General features: G+C 41.7%; 1 protein-coding gene across 3 annotated transcripts in view; it reads left to right on the top strand.

Moving 5' to 3' along the window:
* VWA8 (von Willebrand factor A domain containing 8) overlaps positions 1-20,051 on the top strand; it is a 349,620-nt gene extending 329,569 nt beyond the window's left edge. For 2 of the 3 annotated variants that reach the window (XM_039257082.1, XM_039257083.1), the window contains exons 42-45: positions 883-1,041; positions 14,329-14,427; positions 15,440-15,678; positions 17,747-20,051. In XM_039257082.1, the coding sequence (XP_039113013.1) occupies positions 883-1,041; positions 14,329-14,427; positions 15,440-15,678; positions 17,747-17,855 (606 nt within the window). In that variant the 3' untranslated portion in view covers positions 17,856-20,051. The remainder of the gene's footprint in view (positions 1-882; positions 1,042-14,328; positions 14,428-15,439; positions 15,679-17,746) is intronic. The other variant, XR_005532644.1, reaches the window with a different exon arrangement.
* Positions 20,052-22,452: the final 2,401 nt, after the last annotated feature.

Raw genomic sequence — 22,452 nt, 5'->3', positions numbered from 1 at the left:
TTTTAAAGAAATATGCTGAATTTTGTCTGAAATCACTGCACTCCAGTACCCATACAATCTTTTTGAAATTACTAACTCTGCTCATTAGCCTTCATACCTGACAGCAAGCGTATAATAACAGAACAATCTGGAATTTTTCCCCTTCTTCTTCTCCTGTAAGTAAAACTGACAAACATACTTTTGTTTTTAATTCTGCAAATTCGCAGGCATGAGTCCCCAATCAAACGGAAAATCAAAGGAGTTTCATATTTTAATCGATACTTGTTGCTAAATAGCAGTTAGATGCCACTTGTATGCCTTCACTGCCAGGAAAAGAAAGAGAAATGCAGTGACTGGAAGGAAGCAGAAACTGAACACTTGTAATGACAGAAGGCACTGATGAAATATATTCCCTCTGTTCTTTGTAAGACACTCTCTCACAGACCCTTGTTTTAGGCATCTAACATTTCTTATAGGCTATGTGGGAACTGATTTGCAGGACACTATAACAAGCACCAGTAGAATCAATGTGGCCTTCCAAAACAACTCAGTCTTGCTAGTATAACTGACTCCGGGGCATGACATGTTGAAGTTTGTATCTTTCCAGATTATTGTTTTTAAGAGTAATAGCCTCAGTAAGGCAGTTTTACTAGACTAGGTTAGGCCTTGAAAGGCCCATATTCTAAAGGAATATCCTTCCCATATGGCCCCAGTACAAATGTGAAATTCCATCTACTGAAATACAATCCTTTCCACCTGCGAGGACAACCTTGAGCAACCCCCAGCCTACAGCTGATCTGCCTGCCTTGTGGCTGGCACGCTGGGGCCTGCGTGAGACCCTCAGAACACCAACCAGGGATGGTTTCTTGGTTCACAAGACCTTTCTGTTGTTCCCTCCCTCAGCTGGGCAGCCCCCAACAGAAACCCAAGCGCCTGCGCCTGGTGGTAGATGTGTCTGGCAGCATGTACCGCTTTAACGGGGTGGATGGCCGGCTGGAGCGCTCAATGGAGGCCGTGTGTATGGTCATGGAAGCCTTCGAGAACTACGAAGAGAAGTTTAAGGTATGGCATGAACTAAGGATGATGAGAGGCGTCACTGACCACTTCTGTCCAAGAGTCACTCCAGGTTAGGGCACAGTGACGGATGGTGGGGCACAGGCTCCACCGGAGTGAACAAAAATCTTCGTCTCCTTATCAGCTCACTTATCAGCATAGACAAAGAGAGCCTTCTGTTCTCTCTCCCTAACCATCAGACAATGATAATCCCTGAATTCAAAAGACTAATTACCACAGAAGAAAGCACCGCACTTTACAAGTGTGTGATGTTAGCCATAATGTGAGGGGGGAGAAACAGGCATTTAGAAATACCACAGATCTCTTCCACAGATTTCTAGAGTCGCCATCCTCATCCCAATTTCCTCCACACTCCGTTTTTCCCCATCGCCAAGCTGACAGCCTTCCCAAGTTTTGAGGACACCCTCAGAAAGCGCTGTTCTCAGCCTTGCTTTCTCTTCCCACGTGGGCGAGGATTACACAGTAATAGATGACCCCCTGGGAATGAAGACAGCAACCCTGGCAAGCAACACTTGCCCATTTCAACTATGCCTATTCTGCTGCACCCTCCTTCAGAGGCCCGAATGTGGAGGAGGGATCCCCGGAGCCATGTGACTGCCCAAGAGCTGCCCCTCAGTCCACTCTTAATTGGCCACAGGAGCACCTGCACTTCTGGCCCTTTACTAGAGCAAATAACACAGTCCTGTGCTGGGTAATTATTATCAAAAGTGCAGGGGGAAGAAATGGTATATGTGCAGATAAGTATAGAGGGTGCACAGTCTATCCATAAGTATTCTAGATGATGTTCAGGGTCGAACATGTCCTTCAGAAATAGGCAATCTTAGGTCAGTATTTAGCTTGACATCCACCTAGAGGTTTACTATCTGCATACTATGGTCTCCATTATCTTTTTACTTTAAAGATCTGTGCCGGAAAGCACAGTAGGCAATAGATTGATGTCACCCATCATTGCATTTACTTTAAGCCCGTTTTTGAGCTCTAGCTCTCCCAGGGTCCCTTGCATGAAGCTCTGCATGAGAGATTCCTTTTAGATTTCAGTGGTAGGGAAAGGCGGCTTTGGTCAGGGAGTGCTGTGCGTTGCCAGGTGCTGTACAAGTTCAGGATACAAATACAAATAGGATGTGGACTTTCCCTGTAGGGAGCAGCTTTGTTTCCCTCGCAGAATGAAGAACGCGGTTGTATTTCCCCTTGTGATTTCTGAAAACCATGGAACTGTTCAAGATTCTCTCTTGGTTTCCGTTGCCAGAAAGCTCAGAGCCAAAAATCAAAGACCACTGTGACAGCTTTATGTCCTGTGGCGTGTACACTAGTATTCAACCTTTTCCTTCCCTTGACCCTCGCTCCATTCAGATGTAAGTTTTTCTTCATTTCAATTTTTTGGGTTTTTTTATGTTTTATGGGTTTCTGGAAAATATTTATTTTAAAATATTTTAGATCCTTTCTGGTAGGAGTTTGAGTATAATTCCTAAATCACTTGGACCATGGATAACCAACAGATGGTTAAACATCTATCCATCACATCAGCATAAGTCTCATTTAATGTTTTGAAACACTCGGGTTCTACTAATATTTGGATCAGCCCATCTGCCTCTTTTGTGAGTCTTGAAGGTCAGTGTTCCTTAGCTTCCTTTGAGTTTTATGGACATTTTGACCCATTATAGATTGTAGCAAACATATCACTATTGAAATTGGCATACGTACTCATATTATCTAGAACAAAATTTCAAGTTAGAAAGAGGATTTTTATGCCTTTGAGAACCTCTCCAATAGGTAAAACTACTTCTTCTAAGTTTTTAGGAAGATTTTTAGAAACTATCCAAGAAATTGGTTGACTCAGCTCCCCAGGACGGAGTAAAGAATTAGACAGAAGGCAGAAGGTGGCAAAGCTAATACAGAATTCAGAGAACCATTCCAAAAGCCTGCAGGTAGATGGTGTGATTATCAGGGAGCATGTTGAATATTTCATTTCATCTCACACAGCGGAGTACACAGAGACATTGAGATTTCTCCAATTCTCACTGTTAAAAGTCTGTCACTTGGAACAACACTAATGAGACTGGACATATCCGCACCAAAAAGAAAACAAGGAAAATGAGCATTTCACAAGCTGTTGTTTTGTTTTGTTTCTAACTGACAGTTACGGCTCTATTGTTGCCATATGATGTAAATGGATTTCAATAAAATTACAAACATAAATTAAGCACTTGCTAAGAGCATAGTACTCCACTAGGTACAGAGTTCCCTGCCATCCTTGAGCTTATAGCCTAGTGAGGGAGACAAATAACAACTACTAATTCTGATCAAACATTCAGTGAGAGACATGCAATAACAGAGGCACGTAGAAAGCACGCTCCTCTCCAGACACCCCACTTCAGCACATATTTTGCTGATAGTCTCTAATTCCCACAGTACTGTAAATGATTTCCTCAGTCTTTATCAGTAAAACCACAGCTATATTGAGAAGATAACCATGGTAATATATGCCTGACAAATCCAGTCAATATTTAGAACAAGAAATTATAGCAAGACACCAAGATAAGATAAACTTTATTCAAGGTTTGAAGTATTTTTATTGCTTTTTATGCTATTAGATTCTTATTTACTTTTTTTTTTTACATTTTATTTTATTTTTTGAGAGACAGAGACAGAGCATGAGCAGGGGAGGAGCAGAGAGAAAGGGAGACACAGAATCCAAAGCAGGCTCCAGGCTTTGAGCTGTCAGCACCGAGCCCAATGCAGGGCTCAAACCCTTGAACGCAAGATCACGACCTGAGCCAAAGACACTCAACCGACTGAGCCCCCCAGGCGCCCCTATGCTATTAGATCCTTCATAGACAGCACTTTCATGCAACGGGTTGTATGCATTTCCTTATATTTCTCCCTACATACTCCCTACATTCACTACAGTTCCTTTAGAACTTTTTTAAGAGCAGAGAAAGTCTCCAGTGCATTAAAATCTTTCCAAGAAAAGGAAAAGACGTCAAGACTTCACAAAACAAGCTCTGTGAGGAAAAAGGGCGTTTGGGCAAGTAACTCAAGAGCTGGGGAGGAACGGGAGAGGGGGAGGGCACAGGAGTCCTGCTCCTGCAAATCCCTCACCATGTCCATGGACTTCAGAACTGGGGTCGCGTCACAGGTCATTACCCAGTCTCCTCAGTCCTCAGGCAGGGGACTGAGACCCAGGAATATTAAAGGACTTTTCCCAAGTCTGAAGGCTGTTGGAGACAGGACTCCTCTTCTGTTTGTTATCCCTTTTCGGTATTTTGTTTTGTTTTTAAAATTTCCCCTTTATATCCCAACTTTTTTATTTTGAAAAAATTTAAACCTACAGAAAAGTTGTAAGAGCAGTAAAATGACACCCATATGCCTTCACTTAGATTCGCCAAATGTTAATATTTTCCCTTGTTTGCTTTATGTTTCTCTCGAAATATATACTCCCTTCCTTCCTATGAATCATTTGAAAATAAATTATAAACATCATAATGCTTTACCTCTAAATATTTTATTATGCTTCTCCTAACAGTAAGGACATTCTCCAGCATGACCTCAATACCATTATCACATCTAAAAATATTATCAGTAATTTCATAAGATCTTCTGGTGTCCAATTCAAATTCATTTTTCCCAACTGTCTCCCAAAGTGCTATTTTTAACCGAAGTAATTAATATACAGGGTTATATTGGTTCCGGATGTACAATATAATGATTCAACAACTCCATGCATTACTCACTACTCACCACAGTAAGTATATCCCAAAAGTGTCTTTTCTAATTAGTTTTCCCCCCACAATCCAGGATCCAGAATCCCCATTTCGTTTTTAGTTGTCATATCTTTTAGCCTCTTTTCATCTGGAGCAGCCACCTCACCTCCACTGCCACTACCATCTTTGCTTTTCCTGATGGTTGCTTTTGAGAGTTCAGAACAAGCATTTTGCAGAATGTCCTTCATTCTGGATTCATCTGACTATTTTCTTATGGTGCCACTTACCCTGTCCCAATACTCCCTATATTTCCAGAACTCCCGACAGGCTTCCCCCTCTACGCTGGGTGCCCTGGAAACTTTGTATAATCTTCTCACCACCCCTGCCAACATGTCTAAGGTTTAGAGTGGCCACCGGCCACCCAGTCTCTGCTGGGGCTTCTCCAGCCTCCCTTGTAAAGGGTATGAAAAAAGTGGGATGGAGCCACCTGACATTCTGTGAGAGCATTTTTTTAAATTAAATACATTAGGGTAAAGGTGTAGAAGTACAAAAAGAGTGAAAGTGAAGCCCTCTATGTAAGCCTCTGCCCTCTCGGCTCCCACTTTCCCCTCCAGTGGCAACCACTGCTAGTGGATTTTTTTGTGGTATTTTCTCAGACATATTTGATGCGTGTACGTCAAATGGCAGCGTTCCATTCACTTTCTTCTGTATCTGTACACCACAAAGTCCAACTCACTTTATCTGTGTTTTTATTTTCCCATTTGTCAGAGACACATAAGGACTAGGAATAACTAATGAAAGTATGTAATTTTCTCAGCAAATATAAGATGATGCATGAGCAAATGACAGTTTTAGGAGTTCCTAGTGAAAAATTTATATTCCATAGCCCAGGATGGCATCGTGTGTGGTATCTTTAGGAATTCAGCAGTGTGTTCTGAGACTTCCCACTCAGCAGTTCCAGATGGCTTCTAGCATGGTCTTCTTGCAGTTATCCCTCCTTTGCAGAGGTGTCTAGTCTATATTTGCTTTGAAACCTTCAGAAGCCAGTGATCTGGACTCTTCCCCGAAACCTCTCTCTTGGCATCTGTGTTGTATCTTGTTTGGCTTGGGCTCAGCTTCTGAGCTCTGGGTCATTACAGTCCAGGTCCAGGAGGCCCATTTGGAGTCAGCCTCCACTTTCTTTTCCCTCCTAGCATGATCCATGCCAAACCACAGAGACCCTTGAGTAAGAATTACTGGGAAGAAAAGGTAATTCAGTGGCAGGACACATTTCAAAGCCATCTGGAGTTTTTAAAGTTTCTCATAATTGGTCCACCAACTGAATTCAGTTACTCTCAGGAACAGCATATAGTCTGGCCTCTCAAGACAGGAGTAACATTATTTGCTAAGAATCATCATAAACTCCTCTAATCTTATAAGCAGCAAAGTGTTTAATGTTCACAGAGCACTTAAACACTGGAGTGAAAAGTGAAATAGTGATTGTCATGTGAACCATTTTATTTCAGTCAAGAAACTTTTTTTCCCCTTTATCTCATGATTTCTTGTCCATTCTTTGTGATTTCTGCAAGTCCCTGGGAATGTTTTACTAAAACCCTAAATAGACCTCCTTTTCAAAAGCTCTTAATGCCTTAATTTTTTTTTCTTCAAAGTACTCCATAACCTCGAGAGTTAGGTGACTGTCTTCACTGAGCACTCAAGTAGGGACTCCAGAAAACAGAGTCCCTTCATTTTTGAAGATTTACTTCATTTTTGAGAAGTTGGACTTTGAAAAAAAAAAGTACTCAAATGTTTCGTTTTTGTGGAGAATAACTCCTGTATTAAGGCCATGCTTTCCTAACAGTGTAACAAGGAACAGTTGAACAGTGTTGGGGGTTTGATGCGAACAGACAGGACTTTTACCCTTTCCCCTTCCATCCCCAGTTAAACCAAAGCAATTTCACTTGTTTTGATTTTGTGTGACATTTCATCATCTGTGCTTTTGTGCAGTATTTCAGTTGGAGAAAGACTTCCACCGTTTAAAAATATTTTTAAAGAGTTAGAAACCCGCCATGCTAGAGCCAGTACTGGATTGTTATTTCTTATAGGCTCTGAGGGCTTTCTTTTTAGAAAGGACTTCATCAATCCTCAGGTAGATTTAGCTGATTCATTCCTTTGACAAGAGAAAGCAAGGCACAGATTTTCCTATGACTAAGTGAAGCAGACTTTTCCAGTCTGTTTCTAGAGTGAACCATTGGCTTTTCATAGAACCTTAAGAGCAGAAATAGTCTCGGCAATTATTTTTACTAATTTCATTGTTATACAGATGAGAAAATCGGATCCAGAGTGGTAAAATGCTTTGCTCAAGGTCACACAGCTACACTGTAAAAAAAACAAACAGGAACTTCTGACTATCACTTCCAGGCTCTTTCTTAGTTGATGTTTTATCCCTGGTTTTTTCTACAACAATTTTACTTCTGCCCAGTCAGTATTTTTACAAAGCTGTAATTCAGAAGCAAATGTACCATTTACATAAAAGACTCTATCTTTTCCTTCCCTTAGCACTTCATCATCCCAGTGAGGTATAGTAGGCATAACTTTTCTCAAAGATATCTTGGTCAGAAAGGCTAGGTTAATTCTCAGAAGGATATGAAAAGATATGACTCACAAAACTAGCACCTGCTGGTAAGATTCCTTCTACCAAAAACTTAGCTCTGTGTCTGTAATTAACCTTTTCCCCATGCATCAGGAATGTTTCACACATTTAGAAATGGAAACCAATCATCTTATCAGGCTTAGGCTTTGAATAAACTCTTCTTGGTACATGGAGATAAGACCAAAGAAAGGTGTACAGAATTCTCTGAATCCATTCACAGTGAAACAAGAATTCAGAATTGACTTGGTTGTTGCTATAGAAGTACTGACCAAAGAGATGGGGGAGGGGGATAGAGAATGATTATTTCTCTATAGGATCAGGGCACCTGGGTCTGGCTTCCATCTCTGCCAGCACTACATCTCTGAGCTTAAGAAAGGCTATTAACCTCTCCAAGGATTAATTTCTTCATTTCTGAAAAGAGGTAAATAATACCCACTGCAAAAGTTATGAAGAGAATCAAGATGAGTTGAGACATGAAGAACTGTACAAACATTGACATTATACCCATTAAATGTATTGTCCTATACTTTCAGTGACCCTGTGAGGTTAGATAAAACAGAGATTATTCCTATATGTCAGAGAGGTTAAGTGACTTATAAGCATATAATGTTAGAGGCCATCTAAACCAGCATTATTTACAAGATAGAAACAAGATTTACAAAAGTTAAGTACTTGTGCTGGGTCAAAAGCTAAGATTCAGAGCTAAGCCTAGAATCCTTGACCTTCAGAACATTATTTTTTTTTTTAAGTTATGTATTTTGAGAGAGAGCAAGAGCGAGGGAGAGTCAGAGAGAGAGAGAAAGAATCCTAAGCAGGCTCCATGTGGTCAGCACAGAGCACAACTCAGGGCTCGAACTCTCGAACCAAACCATGGGATCATGACCAGAGCTGAGATCAAGAGTTGGCCACTTCACCAACTGAGCCACCTAGGTGCCCCAGAACATTATTCTTTTTACTTTGACTTCTAGGATACAAAGAAAGGTTAGCTAGCTACTACTATGGCTTATTGGCTCACTAACACCTTAGGTTCTGTTGGCACTTCCCTTGACCCTTCCGATCACATATTCATCTTCTAATCCTTCACTGCCCACTGTCAGTGGTGCCATCTTAGAATGGTGTACTTGGATTTTTAGAAGAAGATTAGAATTTCACACATCATCAGTCTTCAGAAATAGCTTCAGATGACTGTTTCATACCTAGTTATAATGTGGATGTGTAATCAAGCGTAGCCTTTCCTAAACTTAGCAGATGATTATCCTTTCCCCATAGAAATCTAAACATAAATCTTATTTGTAAAAAAAGAAAAAAACACCAATAGCTCTTTGTTTTAAGCAGACATTTCTTTGCAGCCTAAGTGTCACAAATCAGCCTTATTTCCTGGTACATCTTTGTGTCTTAGACTGAAACTCAGCGTTTGTTTTCATTTGTAAGACCTTTCTCTAAATGAATGAGATTTTCAAAAGAAAATCTAGCAAAGGGGCTTGTAAACAAGTTTCCAAAGCAAGGAAGTATTAAAATTGGTTTTCCCTAGTCAAGGCTTTTCCTTACTACTGTGGTTTATTATTTATGTTTATGCTGAAATGCAAGACCCCACAAGGATTTAAGGGAGGCCATGAGAAGTGGTCATTTTCGTGACCATAAAATTTTGAGCTGCTCCAGAAAAGTTATGATCGAAATGTTGAGTGGTTTGATAATGACAGTGAGGCTCTTGTTTAGTGACTCTGTGATTCTGCCACAGAAGCATGCTTGAGACCCTGTCAAGTCTGATTTGACAGTGGTCACAGCAGGAACCAGACTGGGTGAACAGTAGGATTACGTGTCAGAGAATGGGAATGAAGGAGTTTATGTACCTTTTTCTTTAGCCCAGACCATTTTGAGGATGAGGAAATTTCTGCCTGTAAATGTGTTGGGATCCTTGGATAGCAGATACTAGATAATTATGACAGAGAAGTATTGTTTTTAATGGAAGCTTACACTGATCTACAGTAACACCAGGGAATGTTCCACACTTGGATGTGCTCTGGATTCCTCTCAAGTATTTTATTTATTTTGGGCACAGAATAATCCCCAAGCCTGTCTGGAAAATGAGAACCAGAGCCTGCAAACCATTTTATAAGCCCCATTCTGTCCCTTAGGTGTGTCTTCTCAGCCTTTGCAGTGCTAACCAGGCACAGACAAAGGCAGATCATTCTGCAAATAGAACTTTCCTTACCATAAATAAAGAAAGGAAGAGGAAAAGGAGAAAATAGAAGAAAGAAGAAAGGGAAGAAGGGAGGGAAAAGAAAGACAGATCGGCAACTTGCCTATCTTTCTCTCACTTGTGTGAAAAAGTATAGTATGCTTTCTTCTCCTGGACAAATAATTAAACAGTAGGTAGGTAGGTAGGTAAATCAGTCAAGGGAATGATGAATGGATAGTTACTAAAATGTCCTGAAGCATTCAGTTAGCCAGTATCTGTTTTTGAGAAAGAGCTCATTTGACTGCTGTTTGTGTAATAATCAACTTTTTTCCTCACAGTAACCAGTTAGGTCAACCCTGTGAGCAGACCATATGGTCAAAGACATGTTCATTTGGTCTCATCCATGGTCATCTGATAGTAAGTATCTGAACCTCCAGTTAAAAGGGAGGAAAAAGCTTAATACATTTATAGCCCCCTTGCCTCAGCCAAATAAGAGAAACCCACTTCTGTTTCAAGGAACTGATCTTATCCCCTCCTGTGTAAGGTCCTAAGTAACAAATTACTTCACCAGCTTCCTCACGAAAGCAGTCTGCCTGGCACCTCCTCAGGAGAACTTTATTTTTGGCTTAAAATAGTTCCTGCCATGACCATTGTCAAATCAGACCTGAGAGTCTCGAGCTTGCTTCCATGGCGGACTCCGACAGGCTTTGTCCATACCCGCACCAGTGCCAGCACCGAGCACATGGGTGACCTTGGACGTCTACTGAAGCTAGTACTTTACCACAGTTATCCATTGTCAAGAGCTGTACAGCTTTTAGGGTTCAAATTTTGTTACCTTTTCACTAGATTGATTACAAGCTATCCTAAGGAGATTTTTTTCCACATGTGGAATTTATTACATCCTCTTAAAGCATTTATCAAGCCTGTTTAATGTATTAGTAAATTTCCCTTACAATTCTTTTGTATCGTCTTTTGTATTAATTAAAATATCTTAAAACCACTCCTAGAAGAATGTCCCAGCCCTGCCCAAGTTCTCACTCCGGCCCTCCTCTAACCATGTTCCTCCCATGAGGTGAAGAGCCTATGGGGGCCAAGGGGGAATACCTAGTTAAAGCCAGTTTCTAGATCATGGTCCCAGTTTCTGGGATCCCCAAGAAACCTCGGATGACCCCAAGCCTCCCTACGTGGTCCCCTCTCTTAAGCCCATCTTTGTAGGGCAGACTGGCCAATGGTGTGCGGTATGGCCAAGGAGCAACTGTATAGAGGAATATGAAGGCTGGGTGTCCATACATATGCATACATATGTCCATACATATACCTCACAGAAATGGGACAGAGCCAACTGTAGCAAGCCAGGGGCCAGTGCTGCCCACACCACTCTGTTCTTGCACAGACTCCTCAAGGACTCCTGGCTCTCCAGGTCACTATAATCTGTACTTATTTATCGAAGAAGGAGAGAATATATTTTATTTAACAATTTATATCCTGCTTCACAGATTTTAAATATTTAGGCATCTTACATGGACTTCATTTGTACACTTGTCCCATCCAATTACATACTTACCTCTGTCCATTCCCATTCTTTCTGTTCTTTTTTAGTCTCAGAAAAAAAGTGTCCTCCTTCCTCCCCCAGACTAGACACTCTGACTCCGGTCATGATCTCCTTCCCCACTGCCTCCTCTCTGCCACCTGTAACATGCACAGACTCCTCTCCCTCAACCCCCTCTAGATGCTCTTTCATTTCACTTTTTATCCTGCAGACTTTTCACTAATACTGTCCGCATAAAGGTGGCTGTTGATTCTGAGGCCGAGAGGTCACTCGTCCCCATTCTCTGAGATGGCTGAAGTTAGTGTGATTCAGCCACTTGCACAACCACTTCCGGAGGCCCTACACACAGATTCCCCCGGGGCCGTCCCCTTGTCCTGCTTTGGCAAGTGCTGTCTCCTCTGCCTTCTCCACTCAGCCCTGGGTCCTTCTTCCACCCACCTAAGAGGATACTCCCCAAGGTTCAAGTGAAGCATTCCTCTGCCCTTCTCTCTCTGTGCATTTGCCCTTGGCAATCATGTGTCCCTATCCTGGGTGGGGACAGCCACATCTCTGACTCCGTGAAATACATTTCTACTCTGATACCTCCCTAGATGAACAACTTCAGCACGTCCAAAATGGAACTAATCTTCCACAAACAGCCCAGCTTGCCTCCTGACTCCCTATCATTGCATAAAAACTATTTCAAAAGGAATTCTTCTACTTCTTTTCATTTTTTTTAAATTTTTTAATGTTTTATTTATTTCTGAGAGAGAGAGAGACAGCATGAGCAGGGAGGGTCAGAGAGAGAGGGAGACACAGAATCTGAAACAGGCTCCAGGCTCTGAGCTGGCTGTCAGCACAGAACCCAACGCGGGGCTCGAACCCTAGAACCGTGAGGTCATGACCTGAGCCGAAGTCGGACACTTAACCCACTGAGCCACCCAGGGGCTCTACGTCTTTTCATTTTAAAGACAATGGTTTTGGTTACTGTATGGGCTTTTTGGTCAGCTAGCTTAGGCTAACCACCACTTATCACATGATGGGTGGGGGGCAGGAAAATGTATTCCAGCTTTCCAAACAGCTTATTTGCAAAAGAATGTAGCCCACATGGGAAAGGAAAGCTTCTTATTGTCCCAACATGATTGCATTTGTGCCATAAACACACCAGGCACGCTCACAGATGCTAAAATTCGAAGACGAATAAGATATGGCCACAAAGAGCTCAACAGTTAAAAAGGAATAGACATGAAAAGAAATAAGTGCATTCCCCTACAATACCTAGAGTAATGTTTTGCACATGGTTGATGCTCAAAAGACAGCTGTTGATTGATGGGCAGTTGGTGAATAGAAAGCAGTGATTCTTAAGCATTTTCTTCCTCAGTAGCATTCCAAATATTCCTGAAAATCTTTTACCTAGACCCACACTCAGATTTTCTTTGCAGTTGCCCCAATTGCCCAGATACCCTGACATCTATTCTAACTTTCATATCAGCATCACAAAACTTCTTAGAGGGAGGTGGGAGGGGAGAAGGGAATCGGGGAACAAACCCAACAGGTAGAACCACCGTGCTCCAGTTATGGTTCCTTCAGGTCCCAAACTTCTTTCCAGATCCCATTAAAATGCTACACCCCACACTCAGCTCTAGTTTTCTCATGTGCATTGTGAGATAGGGAAATAGAAAGGTATGTAGTTCCAAAATTTTAAAAATATATGTCATACACTAAAGTAGAAAACCAGAGGGGTGCCTATGTCGGTCATTCGGTTAAGCATCTGACTTTGGCTCAGGTCATGATCTCGTGGTTCCTGAGTTCAAGCCCCACATCGGGCTCTGTGCTGACAGCTCAGAGCCTGGAGCCTGCTTTGGATTCTGTGTCTCCTTCTATCTCCGCCTCTCCTGCTGCTCTTGTGCTCTGTCTCTGTCTGCCTGTATGTCTGTCTGTCTCTCTTTCTCTCTCAAAAATAAATAAACATTTTTAATTAAAAATTTAAAAATTTTTAATTAAAAAAATAAAGTAGAAAAGCAGATTATAAAACTACATGGTCAATGTTATCCATTGCAGTTAGAAGTTACATTGACGTAGATGCGTATGTGTGTGAATGTGCAACATCTTTCACATATAGTGAGAAGAAATAAAAGCCTCAGAACTTGTACAACAAAATTTTGACAGATGTTATCTTTGAATATGGGATTATGACTAAATTTTACTTTCTTTTTGTGCTTTAATTTCTATGGTGAATACATTTCACTTTGTGTGTTCAGAAAAGAAGTATATGTATTAGTTTTCTACTACTGTGTAACAAATTACTGCAAACATAGCATCTCAAAGCAATACCTGTTTACTAGGTCTTAATTCTGTAGTTTAGGGATCTAGGAAGCCTGAGTTGGGTTCTCTGCCTAGGGTCTCCCAAGGCTGAAATCGGGATCTGAGCCAGACTGAACTAGAGGTTCTGCTGCCAATTCCATTTGGATTGTTGGCAGAATTCAGTCCTTTGTGGTTATAGGACTGAGGTGCCTATTTCCATGTTGGCTGTCAGCCAGGGTCCCTCCTAGATGCCACTCACAAGGCCTGCCCCATAGTCCTCTCCATCTCAGCCACAGATAATTCCCACATGTCCCAGTCTCCCACACTTCAAGTCTCTGTCTTCCCCGTCTGCTACCACCAGAAAGACTCTGCTTTTTAAGGGCTCATATGATTAAATTAGGCCCACCCAGATAATCTCCCTTTTGATTAACTCAAAGTCAACTGATTAGTGGTCTTACATCCACAAAATCCCCTCTGCCACATAACATAATCACAAGTAACATCCTATCATATTTACAGGTCCTGCCCACACTTAAAGGGAGAGGATTTTGCAGGCCACATATGCCAACAGGCAGGAATCTTGGGGGCCACCTTGGAACTCTGCCTACCGCAGTGTATGTGTATGTGTGATTTTTTTTTTTAACTCTCCCCTGAGAGTTAAGAATGGAATTCTTGGTAGCCCGTGAATTCTCCCCATCATACTTTCTACCTCCTGCTAGGGCAGAAATCACACGAGGATGGACCAAAAGTGAAGGAGCCTGGAATTTGTCTGCCTCTGTTGATAAGCACACATTCAACTCCCTGGGCTTCTCCGTGGCCATCCGTTGAGCAGTTGTGCACAGTGGCAGACCAAAGACTTGGAGGCCGAAAGGCCTGATGACAATTCTTTAGTGGACAGAGGCTTCTAACTCTCTAATTCTCTTATCTTTAGTACGACATCGCTGGACACTCTGGAGATGGCTACAACATCAGTCTAGTGCCAACTAACAAAATCCCCAAGGACAATAAGCAGAGACTAGAAATTCTGAAGGTAAATATGTTAAATCAACTCTATAATGTAAAACTTCCACCAGATTAGGTAAAGTATCTTCTGATGATGGAAAAGAGTCACTGAAGCAGCAACAGATCTAGGAAAGAAACAGAAAGACTTTCTGTTTTAGAAGCATTCAAGCCTTAAACTGAAAAAAAACTCATGGTGCCTAAAATCCTCTTCTCCACAGTACAAATTGTAAACTCTGTTCCCTACATATCTGTAGTGCGCTCAATATGGTATCAGGATTCTACACCCTCAGTCCCCCTCCTATATCCTATACAGTTCTTCTCAGCCCATAGGTATTTCAGTAAAAGGAAAAGAATGACCCATTTCAGCATACTCTCCAACCCTAGTTTTATGTACGTCATAGTATTTTCTAATGATAAATTCAGTTTCACATACTCAGATCTACGATAGAAATACATACACCCTATGAGTTTAAAGTAAATTTCCTCCATTGCTATTATTATAAGTACAGTGTTTAGTGTTACAACTTTGTTTATTAGAAATCCAATCCTTTTCTCCTTTTTCTCTTGTGTCATGTCTACTCACAGGTCTTGCCCACATTTAAGGGGAAGGGATTAGGCAGGCTGTTTACCAGGGGCAGGAACTTGGGGGCCACCTTGGAATTCTGCCTACCACAGTGTGTGTGTGTGTGTGTGTGTGTGTGAGAGAGAGAGAGAGAGAGAGAGAGAGAGAGAAAGAGATACCAAGTTTTATGTTTTCTGACATTTTCTCACTTTAAATGGCAGCTTGAATTTTAGGAGTAACTGCCAGTGGGGAGAGTTTGGGAACATTTCCTGTTTCTAACAAAAGTCTTAACCACATACAAATATCATTGTATACTATTGTCACTCTAAGGTGCAAATGAAATAGAACTCAACTCGGAGGTTTCTTATTCACATGGAATAATTGGCATTTGTGCATTCTCGTGGTCAATAGAGAAACCGTTATGTTGGTTTAAAAACTTTCTCACCCGTGGCTCCTGTGCGACATCTCTTACCCCCAGACAATGCATGCCCATGCTCAATTCTGCATGAGTGGGGACCACACGTTAGAGGGGACAGAACATGCCATCAAGGAAATTGTCAAAGAAGAAGCTGATGAGTACTTTGTCATCGTCTTAAGTGACGCAAACCTGTCACGATATGGAATACATCCTGCCAAGTTTGCCCAAATCCTGACAAGCAACCCTCAAGTAAATGCTTTTGCCATTTTCATTGGATCTTTAGGAGATCAAGCAACCAGGTAAGTGTCCCCACAGGGTACAGTGAAGGACAGGTATGGAGACACCTTGAGTACCCACCTGGCGCATTCCATTTCACGGGATTGGCATCATGAGGGGCGGTGGGAGAGAAAAAGGAGGAATAGCCAGTGGGGTTGCTGCTGTCAGGAAGCTGATAGTCCCGCTGGGAGAATAGCATGCTTCGTCTTATGTTTAGATGAGCAGTAATCATTTTAAATTAATGGTTTTTCACTGTGCATTTAAACCAAGAATAGAATAATTAACAAATTGATTTGTCCACATATAAATTAGACAATATTTTATATATTTTGCATTTAACATCAAGGTCTCAAGCTCAGTTCTAATCAATTCATGTTGAAATTGTATTCAAAGTAGCAAGCATCTATTTTCCCAGCATAGGATATTGCCCATATGTATGTGTGTATCTATAAAGTGTGTATATAAATAATATATAAAATGTGTTTGTGTATATATATATATAGACACAATACATATAGCAAGACATACACATAAATATATGTGGATAGACATACATGGATATAGATACATAGATATAGACAGATATCACTTCTTAAATATCTCCCTTTATATGTGTGTATATCCCTTTTTACTTGGGAGACAGGCAGGTAAAGCACTTGGAGACTATGTAAGACAGCATATGTAGTAAAATTCTACACTGAACATGCTAAATATTCAGTAGAGAAGTTGTGGTCAGATAATAAATACCATTGTAGATAAGCTAAAAGAGATCTGGAAACACTTTAATTTCTCAAACATACTAATGTTTATTTTTTGAATTATAAACAGAAAGAACTTGATTTTTCTCTGCTTGAAATATTTGTATGAGGCACAAAACACAAATGATAGTATATCTCCTCCACCCCCCAAAATTAAACTTCCTGCCTAGAACTCATACCTCTGAAATGCTTTAGTGTCCAAAGCACTTGTATCTTTACCTATTCCCTTTGCCTTGCTGCAGGATTGCCGAGTAATGTTAAGAACACCCTGAATATCATGTAATTACATGATTACTTTATTACAACTGACTCTGCATTTTTCTCAGTTTTATGTGTTAGCCTCTTCTAGAACTTCCATGTCCTCGAATGCAAACCATGCCTTTTCTACTCAGATTTCCTTCAGAACCAGCCCAGTATTAAGCAGACAGCGAGTTCAGCAATTAGTGGCTGAGCTGAAATAGCTATTTTGTCTTTATAGTGAACAGATCCTGCTTGAATACTTAAGAAAGTACAATAATACCCTTGTGGTTTCCTAGGGAAATAGTCCAACATCCACTGGCAAAAGATACATTGCAGAATTAGCTGGTCTACTAGGCATGCCAGATGTATGATACTACACAGGATGGTTGACTTTTATTCAGTGTCATTGCAAAACCAAACTCTGCTGGCACAGTGAAAGGAGGCGTTCTTTTGGATAGAACTGTGTCTTGTCCTTTCATTGCTTTCAGAAATGGCCCTTTGTTCCAAATGATAAGTTGCCATGTAAAAGAATTATCATCAGCCTATATAACCTTGGTGTCATCAAAGCTGCAATTGCATAAGTCAGTTTGTGCTTCATGCTGTATGATGTGAGGCAAAGAAGAACGAGAGAGTAGGGAAAGAAAGAAAGAAAGAACCACCTGGGGTTTGGCTGGGGCAGCATTTTCGGGGGCCTGTTTTCTAAGGCAGGAAAGACACTTAGGAGTGCAGTGTATACATTTGCTGGACCCAGGTGAGCTCATCTCAGATGCGTCCCTAGGGCTCTGCTCTGCCAAGGCAATACCAGGAAATGACAGTAATAAAGGGAAGGAAATTTCTTCTTTTCAAATTAACTGAGTCTCTCACTGAAAAGACCTTTCTTCGGGTTCACTGCTTTCAGTGTGCCTGTTTTGTTGCTCTTCCAAGCCTTTCATTGCCCAGTGACAGCCAGTTCAGTCGCCAGCAGGGGCAAAGTATCAGAAAGTAAAAACTTCCTTTGCAATGAAGCCATCGAGACACTGGTTTGTGGGGGCAGAAGGTGGAAGGGGAGCCCCGATTTGCAATGGTAATTTTCTCTCCCCTTCCATCCTGGCAGGCTTCAGAGAACTTTACCAGCTGGCCGGTCTTTTGTTGCCATGGATACCAAGGACATCCCTCAGATTTTACAACAGATCTTCACCTCCACCATGTTGTCCACTGTTTAAGATGTGCCCTTTGTCACCCTGATGACCCCAGGATTTGAAATAAGATAGGGATAAAGAGTACTCTGAAGAAAAGAAGACATCTATAGAGGGAACCTGTGTAATGACTGGATAGTTCTGGCATTCCTGGGTCCTCCTGTGCTCGCTCAGCAATCCGGGTTTGGGAAAGCAGCCAGAGGGAGGTTTGTGCATGGAAACCGACAACTGTTGATGGGCTCCTAGGGAAGTGAGTTGACCTGTGTTTTATAAAAGGTCAGGGTTAAAGGAAGGTGGTTTGAGAACTATAGTGCTTGGTTTATACCTAGAAACCTGAGGGAAAGAGAATTCCTTGTTTGTGCCTTACCAGGACATCTGGTCACCTGAGGTAACAGAAGTGACCCCATCAAACTAAGCTTTTGATGCCATATTCTGACGTTGAGTTACAAGTCTCCGCAAACCCACCCAACCTGCTCCTGTCCAATGATTACATGTATTTTCTTCTCTACTCTTGATTGCCCAGAAGACAGTGATTTTATAGTATGTGACCCACTGAAAAGCCTTCTAACAGAGGTATTTTGTAAAAGGTTAGGTTTTTTTCAATAATTCCATTCTCTTGGCCAAACCCAAAGGGAATCAAAAGATCCCTGCATTGCTATCTTTCCCACTTGACTTCTTAAAGACTCTTTAAATAATAAAGAGCAAACCTCCTGTTTTCCATGCTGCCAGCATGGAAGGATAAAGAATGTCTTGCCTTGAACTTCCTGTTTCCTCTTGTTCTTCCAGCACTTCTCACAGGTCTCGCATATTTTGGTGTCCAAAATGTAATGCTCAAAATAACAAACGCTTATGTTTTTACTTAAAGCAAAGTAAAAAGAAGGCAGTATGTTTTAATTGAATGGTAACTGGAGATCTCTTTAGCTGTAAAAAAATACATACATATATATATACACACACCCTTTTTTTCAAGACTTCTCTTTTCTTTCAAAGTGCACCTCATTCCCACCTACTCTTAGGCTGGCCTTTATTTATCAATAGGCTCAGTGTCACTTCGTTTAAAATCAAATGCTACAGCCAAAGTCAGGGTCTGTGCAGCCACCTAAGAAGCTGGAGATGCAAGGTAAAAATTGTGGGGGCACCAGCATATACGTGCTTTCCTGTCATGAGTGGGAAATACTAGTGTTGTCAATAAGGTTACCCTATTTGCCCGTATGTAAGGGAATTATACAGATGCGTTTCATTTTAATCATTTGTAGGGAAGAAAAGGTAACCCCCATTTGTTCCACCACCCTTGATTCCCTATCAGTTGTCAAAGTAATAAAAGTAATCAGATTCCCAGTGCAGTCCTGCCCAGTGAGTTTCCACGGCCCTTCTGATTTTTCCAGCCAGACGCTTGCTGTGTACCGACTATCATCCCGCGATACAGTTTCAATCTAACGAGTACTTTTCAAAATGTAATTGCTTTAATAACAGTAATAATAGTTAACAACAGCAGCCACTAGCATTTACTGGACGTTACCACACACCAGGTATGTATGTTAAGCGATTTCATGTATGATTCCATTCAGTCCTCACAAAGATGCATGTAAAATTGATATTGTTTTACTTCATTTTACAGATGAGGAAAGTAAGTCACTTCCCAATACTGGACTACTGACTATTCATACTTTTAACATCCTCCTTGACAAATAAGGAAACTGAGGTATAGGGAAGTTCAAGAAAACAGGACACAGTCTGTCAGGCAGGGGCGGAGCTGGGCTGTGCTGGCCCCCTTCGTGATGTATTGGAGCTCTTGTTGCCTTGGCTCCTTTCTCTTCTGCAACCTGACCACAGTTCACAGAGCTGTCTTCTCCCTGAGACTCAGAAACTACCTGCACACATCCGGGCACTCAGAGGAGGATGTGGGGACCAAGGACAGGAGACACTGCTGGAGGGACATCTCTAAGCAGCCCTTCCTGGAGTTGGCAGCAAACTGAGGAAGTGCCCATCCAAGTGGCGGCTTAACCCCTAGGAACACCCCTCTGCGAGAGGGTCACAGCCCCCAAAGGCTTTGGACCCGAATCCCCTGAGAGTCTAATTAACACAATGGCCGTTTAACAAATCCTGCCTGTGCCCTGACTACCTGAGTGAGCAGAAGCCAGTTTTTTGTAACATGGGAAGAATGTTCTCCTGTAATTTAATTTCCCTCTCCTCACTAGCCAAATATCCTTGCAATTGTTATTTTAAAAAAACAAAACAAAACATGTAACTCCTGACTTGACTTCTCTGCAAAAAGGAAAGATGATGGGGATGGGGGAGCAGAGAGAGGAGATGAGAAGGGTTTATTTTCACTTCTTGGGATACCTAAGACATTTGTGCCTTTATTATTAAATGTATGTAATTATAGGCTACTCCATGCTGTTCCCAGGCCCTTCTTGGAGCCAAGACATTATAATAAATGCATTGTTTGCCCCAGGGAGGGGGTTCCATTGAAAGGCATGTAAACCAGCTCAGTCTGTCTCCCTAGTGAGCCCTGTAATGCTGAGAAGGTTCATTGTTACCCGTGAGCACCCAGGAGGAATGAATGCTGTGAATGACCACAGTATACGGTGTATTCCCCCTGGAATCTTTTGTGTGCCCCAGCAAGATGACCTCATCACACACGGGGCGCCTCGAACACAGCCACAAGAAGTGGATCCGAGCGGGACTACTTGAGCCTGTCACGTGTGTGGAATGAATCATTTAATTCTTTACACTACGCCCTTTCCTGTGAACTGTCAAGAGGAGGAGAAATCCATCAATGCCAGCGGGATTTTCTCTAAACAAACTCGAGGGCTTTGAAAACCATTTAAAAGCAGTTTTCCATGGACAGCATTGTCAGTGCTCTTAAAAGAGCAGCTCCAGAGTCTTCAACCCTCTCTCCACCTGGCTCCTTCCTGTACCTGTCAGATCAGCCAGAATTAAATTCCTCCAGGAACAAAACAGAGGATAGGACTGGAAAAACAGGAGTGTGACCCCCTGCTTGTTCTGTCTCCACTGTAGCCCAACAATGGCAGTTAGGAAAGGGATCCCACAGGGTTTTTTTTAATGTTGTTTTTTTTTTTTTAAATTTTTGAGAGAGAGCTCATAAGGGGGGAGGAGCGGGGGGGGGGGGGGAGACCGAGAATCCCAAGCAGGCTTCACGCTATCAGCACAGAACCGGACATAGGGCTTGAACTCACAAACTGTGAGATCATGACCTGCGCTGAAACCAAGAGTCAGATACTTAACCAATTGAGCCACTCAGGCACCTCAGATTCTACAAGTTCTCAGCCAACGTCTCCTTCTTGGAAAACTATTTTTCTGGAATTGCATCAAAGAATAGTCCAATGTCCACTTGTATTTCGTAAATTACATATAACTTTTTCATCTTAAGCAAGAAAATGTCCACTTTTAAAACGTTATTCCAGGGGTGCCTGGGTGGCTCAGTCGGTTGGGCATCCAACTTTGGCTCAGGTCATGATCTCACAGTTTGTGGGTTCGAGCCCCACATCGGGCTCTGTGGTGACAGCTCAGAGCCTGTTTCAGATTCTGTGTCTCCCTCTCTCTCTGCCCCTCCCCTGCTCATACTCTCTCTCTGTCTCAAAAATAAATAAACATTAAAAAAATTTTTTTTAATAAAATAGTATTCCAGGGGGGCCTGGGTGGCTCAGTCAGTTAAACGTCAGACTTCAGCTCAGGTCATAATTCACGGCTCATGAGTTCAAGCTCTGCATCGGGCTCTCTGCTGACAGCTCAGAGCCTGGAGCCTGCTTTGGATTCTGTATCTCCCTCTCTCTCTGCCCCTTCCCTGCTCATGGCCTCTCTCTTTCTCTCAAAACTAAATAAACTGTAAAAAAATTCTATAAAAAAAAAAGTTATTCCAACCAATAACATATCCGGCTTGCTAAAATACTTCAATGAAGCATCTAATTTGCTCCCACTTTTCTGGTTAGGGTCATATCATAAAGTTCTTACCATTGCCTTTCTTTAACTTTCTTTCTAAGATTGGCTGTGGCAAGAGTCCTGCAGGTAATAGAAAGGAATTCCAGTGTTCCCTCTTGTGGTGGGAGAATTTACAAACTCTAAGTAAAATTAGTAGAAAGGAAGTTCTAGATGCTGTTTAGCTATCTATATGAACTTGGGCTTGTCACTTCTGGGTCTGGATTGCTTCATCTATTTAAAGTTAATTTCAAATTTAAATTTTAAAAGTTGAGCAAAATTATCTCTAACACTACATTCCCTATTTCTATATCTCATACAGCAGTTGACTCTGTCCCTCATGTGTCTTCTGAGAACCACATCATTTCAGTGTAATTTTGTCTCCTAATCCTAGAAACAGCCCCTATTATACAGAGGATTTTAGCACCTAAATCCATTGCCCCAACAATACAGTGTTACAACTAAATAGGCATTCTGAAAGCTACAAAGAAGTCATTAGAATTGGACAACCAGGGCTTTCCCCCATTAGTTGGACAGACATTTCTGTTGGATAGTAATTCACAAGATTTCTACCCTTTGTCTCTTACTTTGGATTTTGCTACCTTAAAATAAAACTCCGTATCCGGTGATCTGCACAGTGGGATCAAAAAGGATCAGGAATTGGAAAACTACTGGGTGCCGAGCG

This window comes from Hyaena hyaena, unplaced genomic scaffold (genome assembly GCF_003009895.1).
Source record: "Hyaena hyaena isolate Hyena2069 unplaced genomic scaffold, ASM300989v1 scaffold_598, whole genome shotgun sequence".
In the NCBI taxonomy this organism is placed as follows: Eukaryota; Metazoa; Chordata; class Mammalia; order Carnivora; family Hyaenidae; genus Hyaena; species Hyaena hyaena.
Note: the sequence above shows the minus strand (reverse complement) of the source record. Positions and strands in the feature narration are given on the sequence as shown.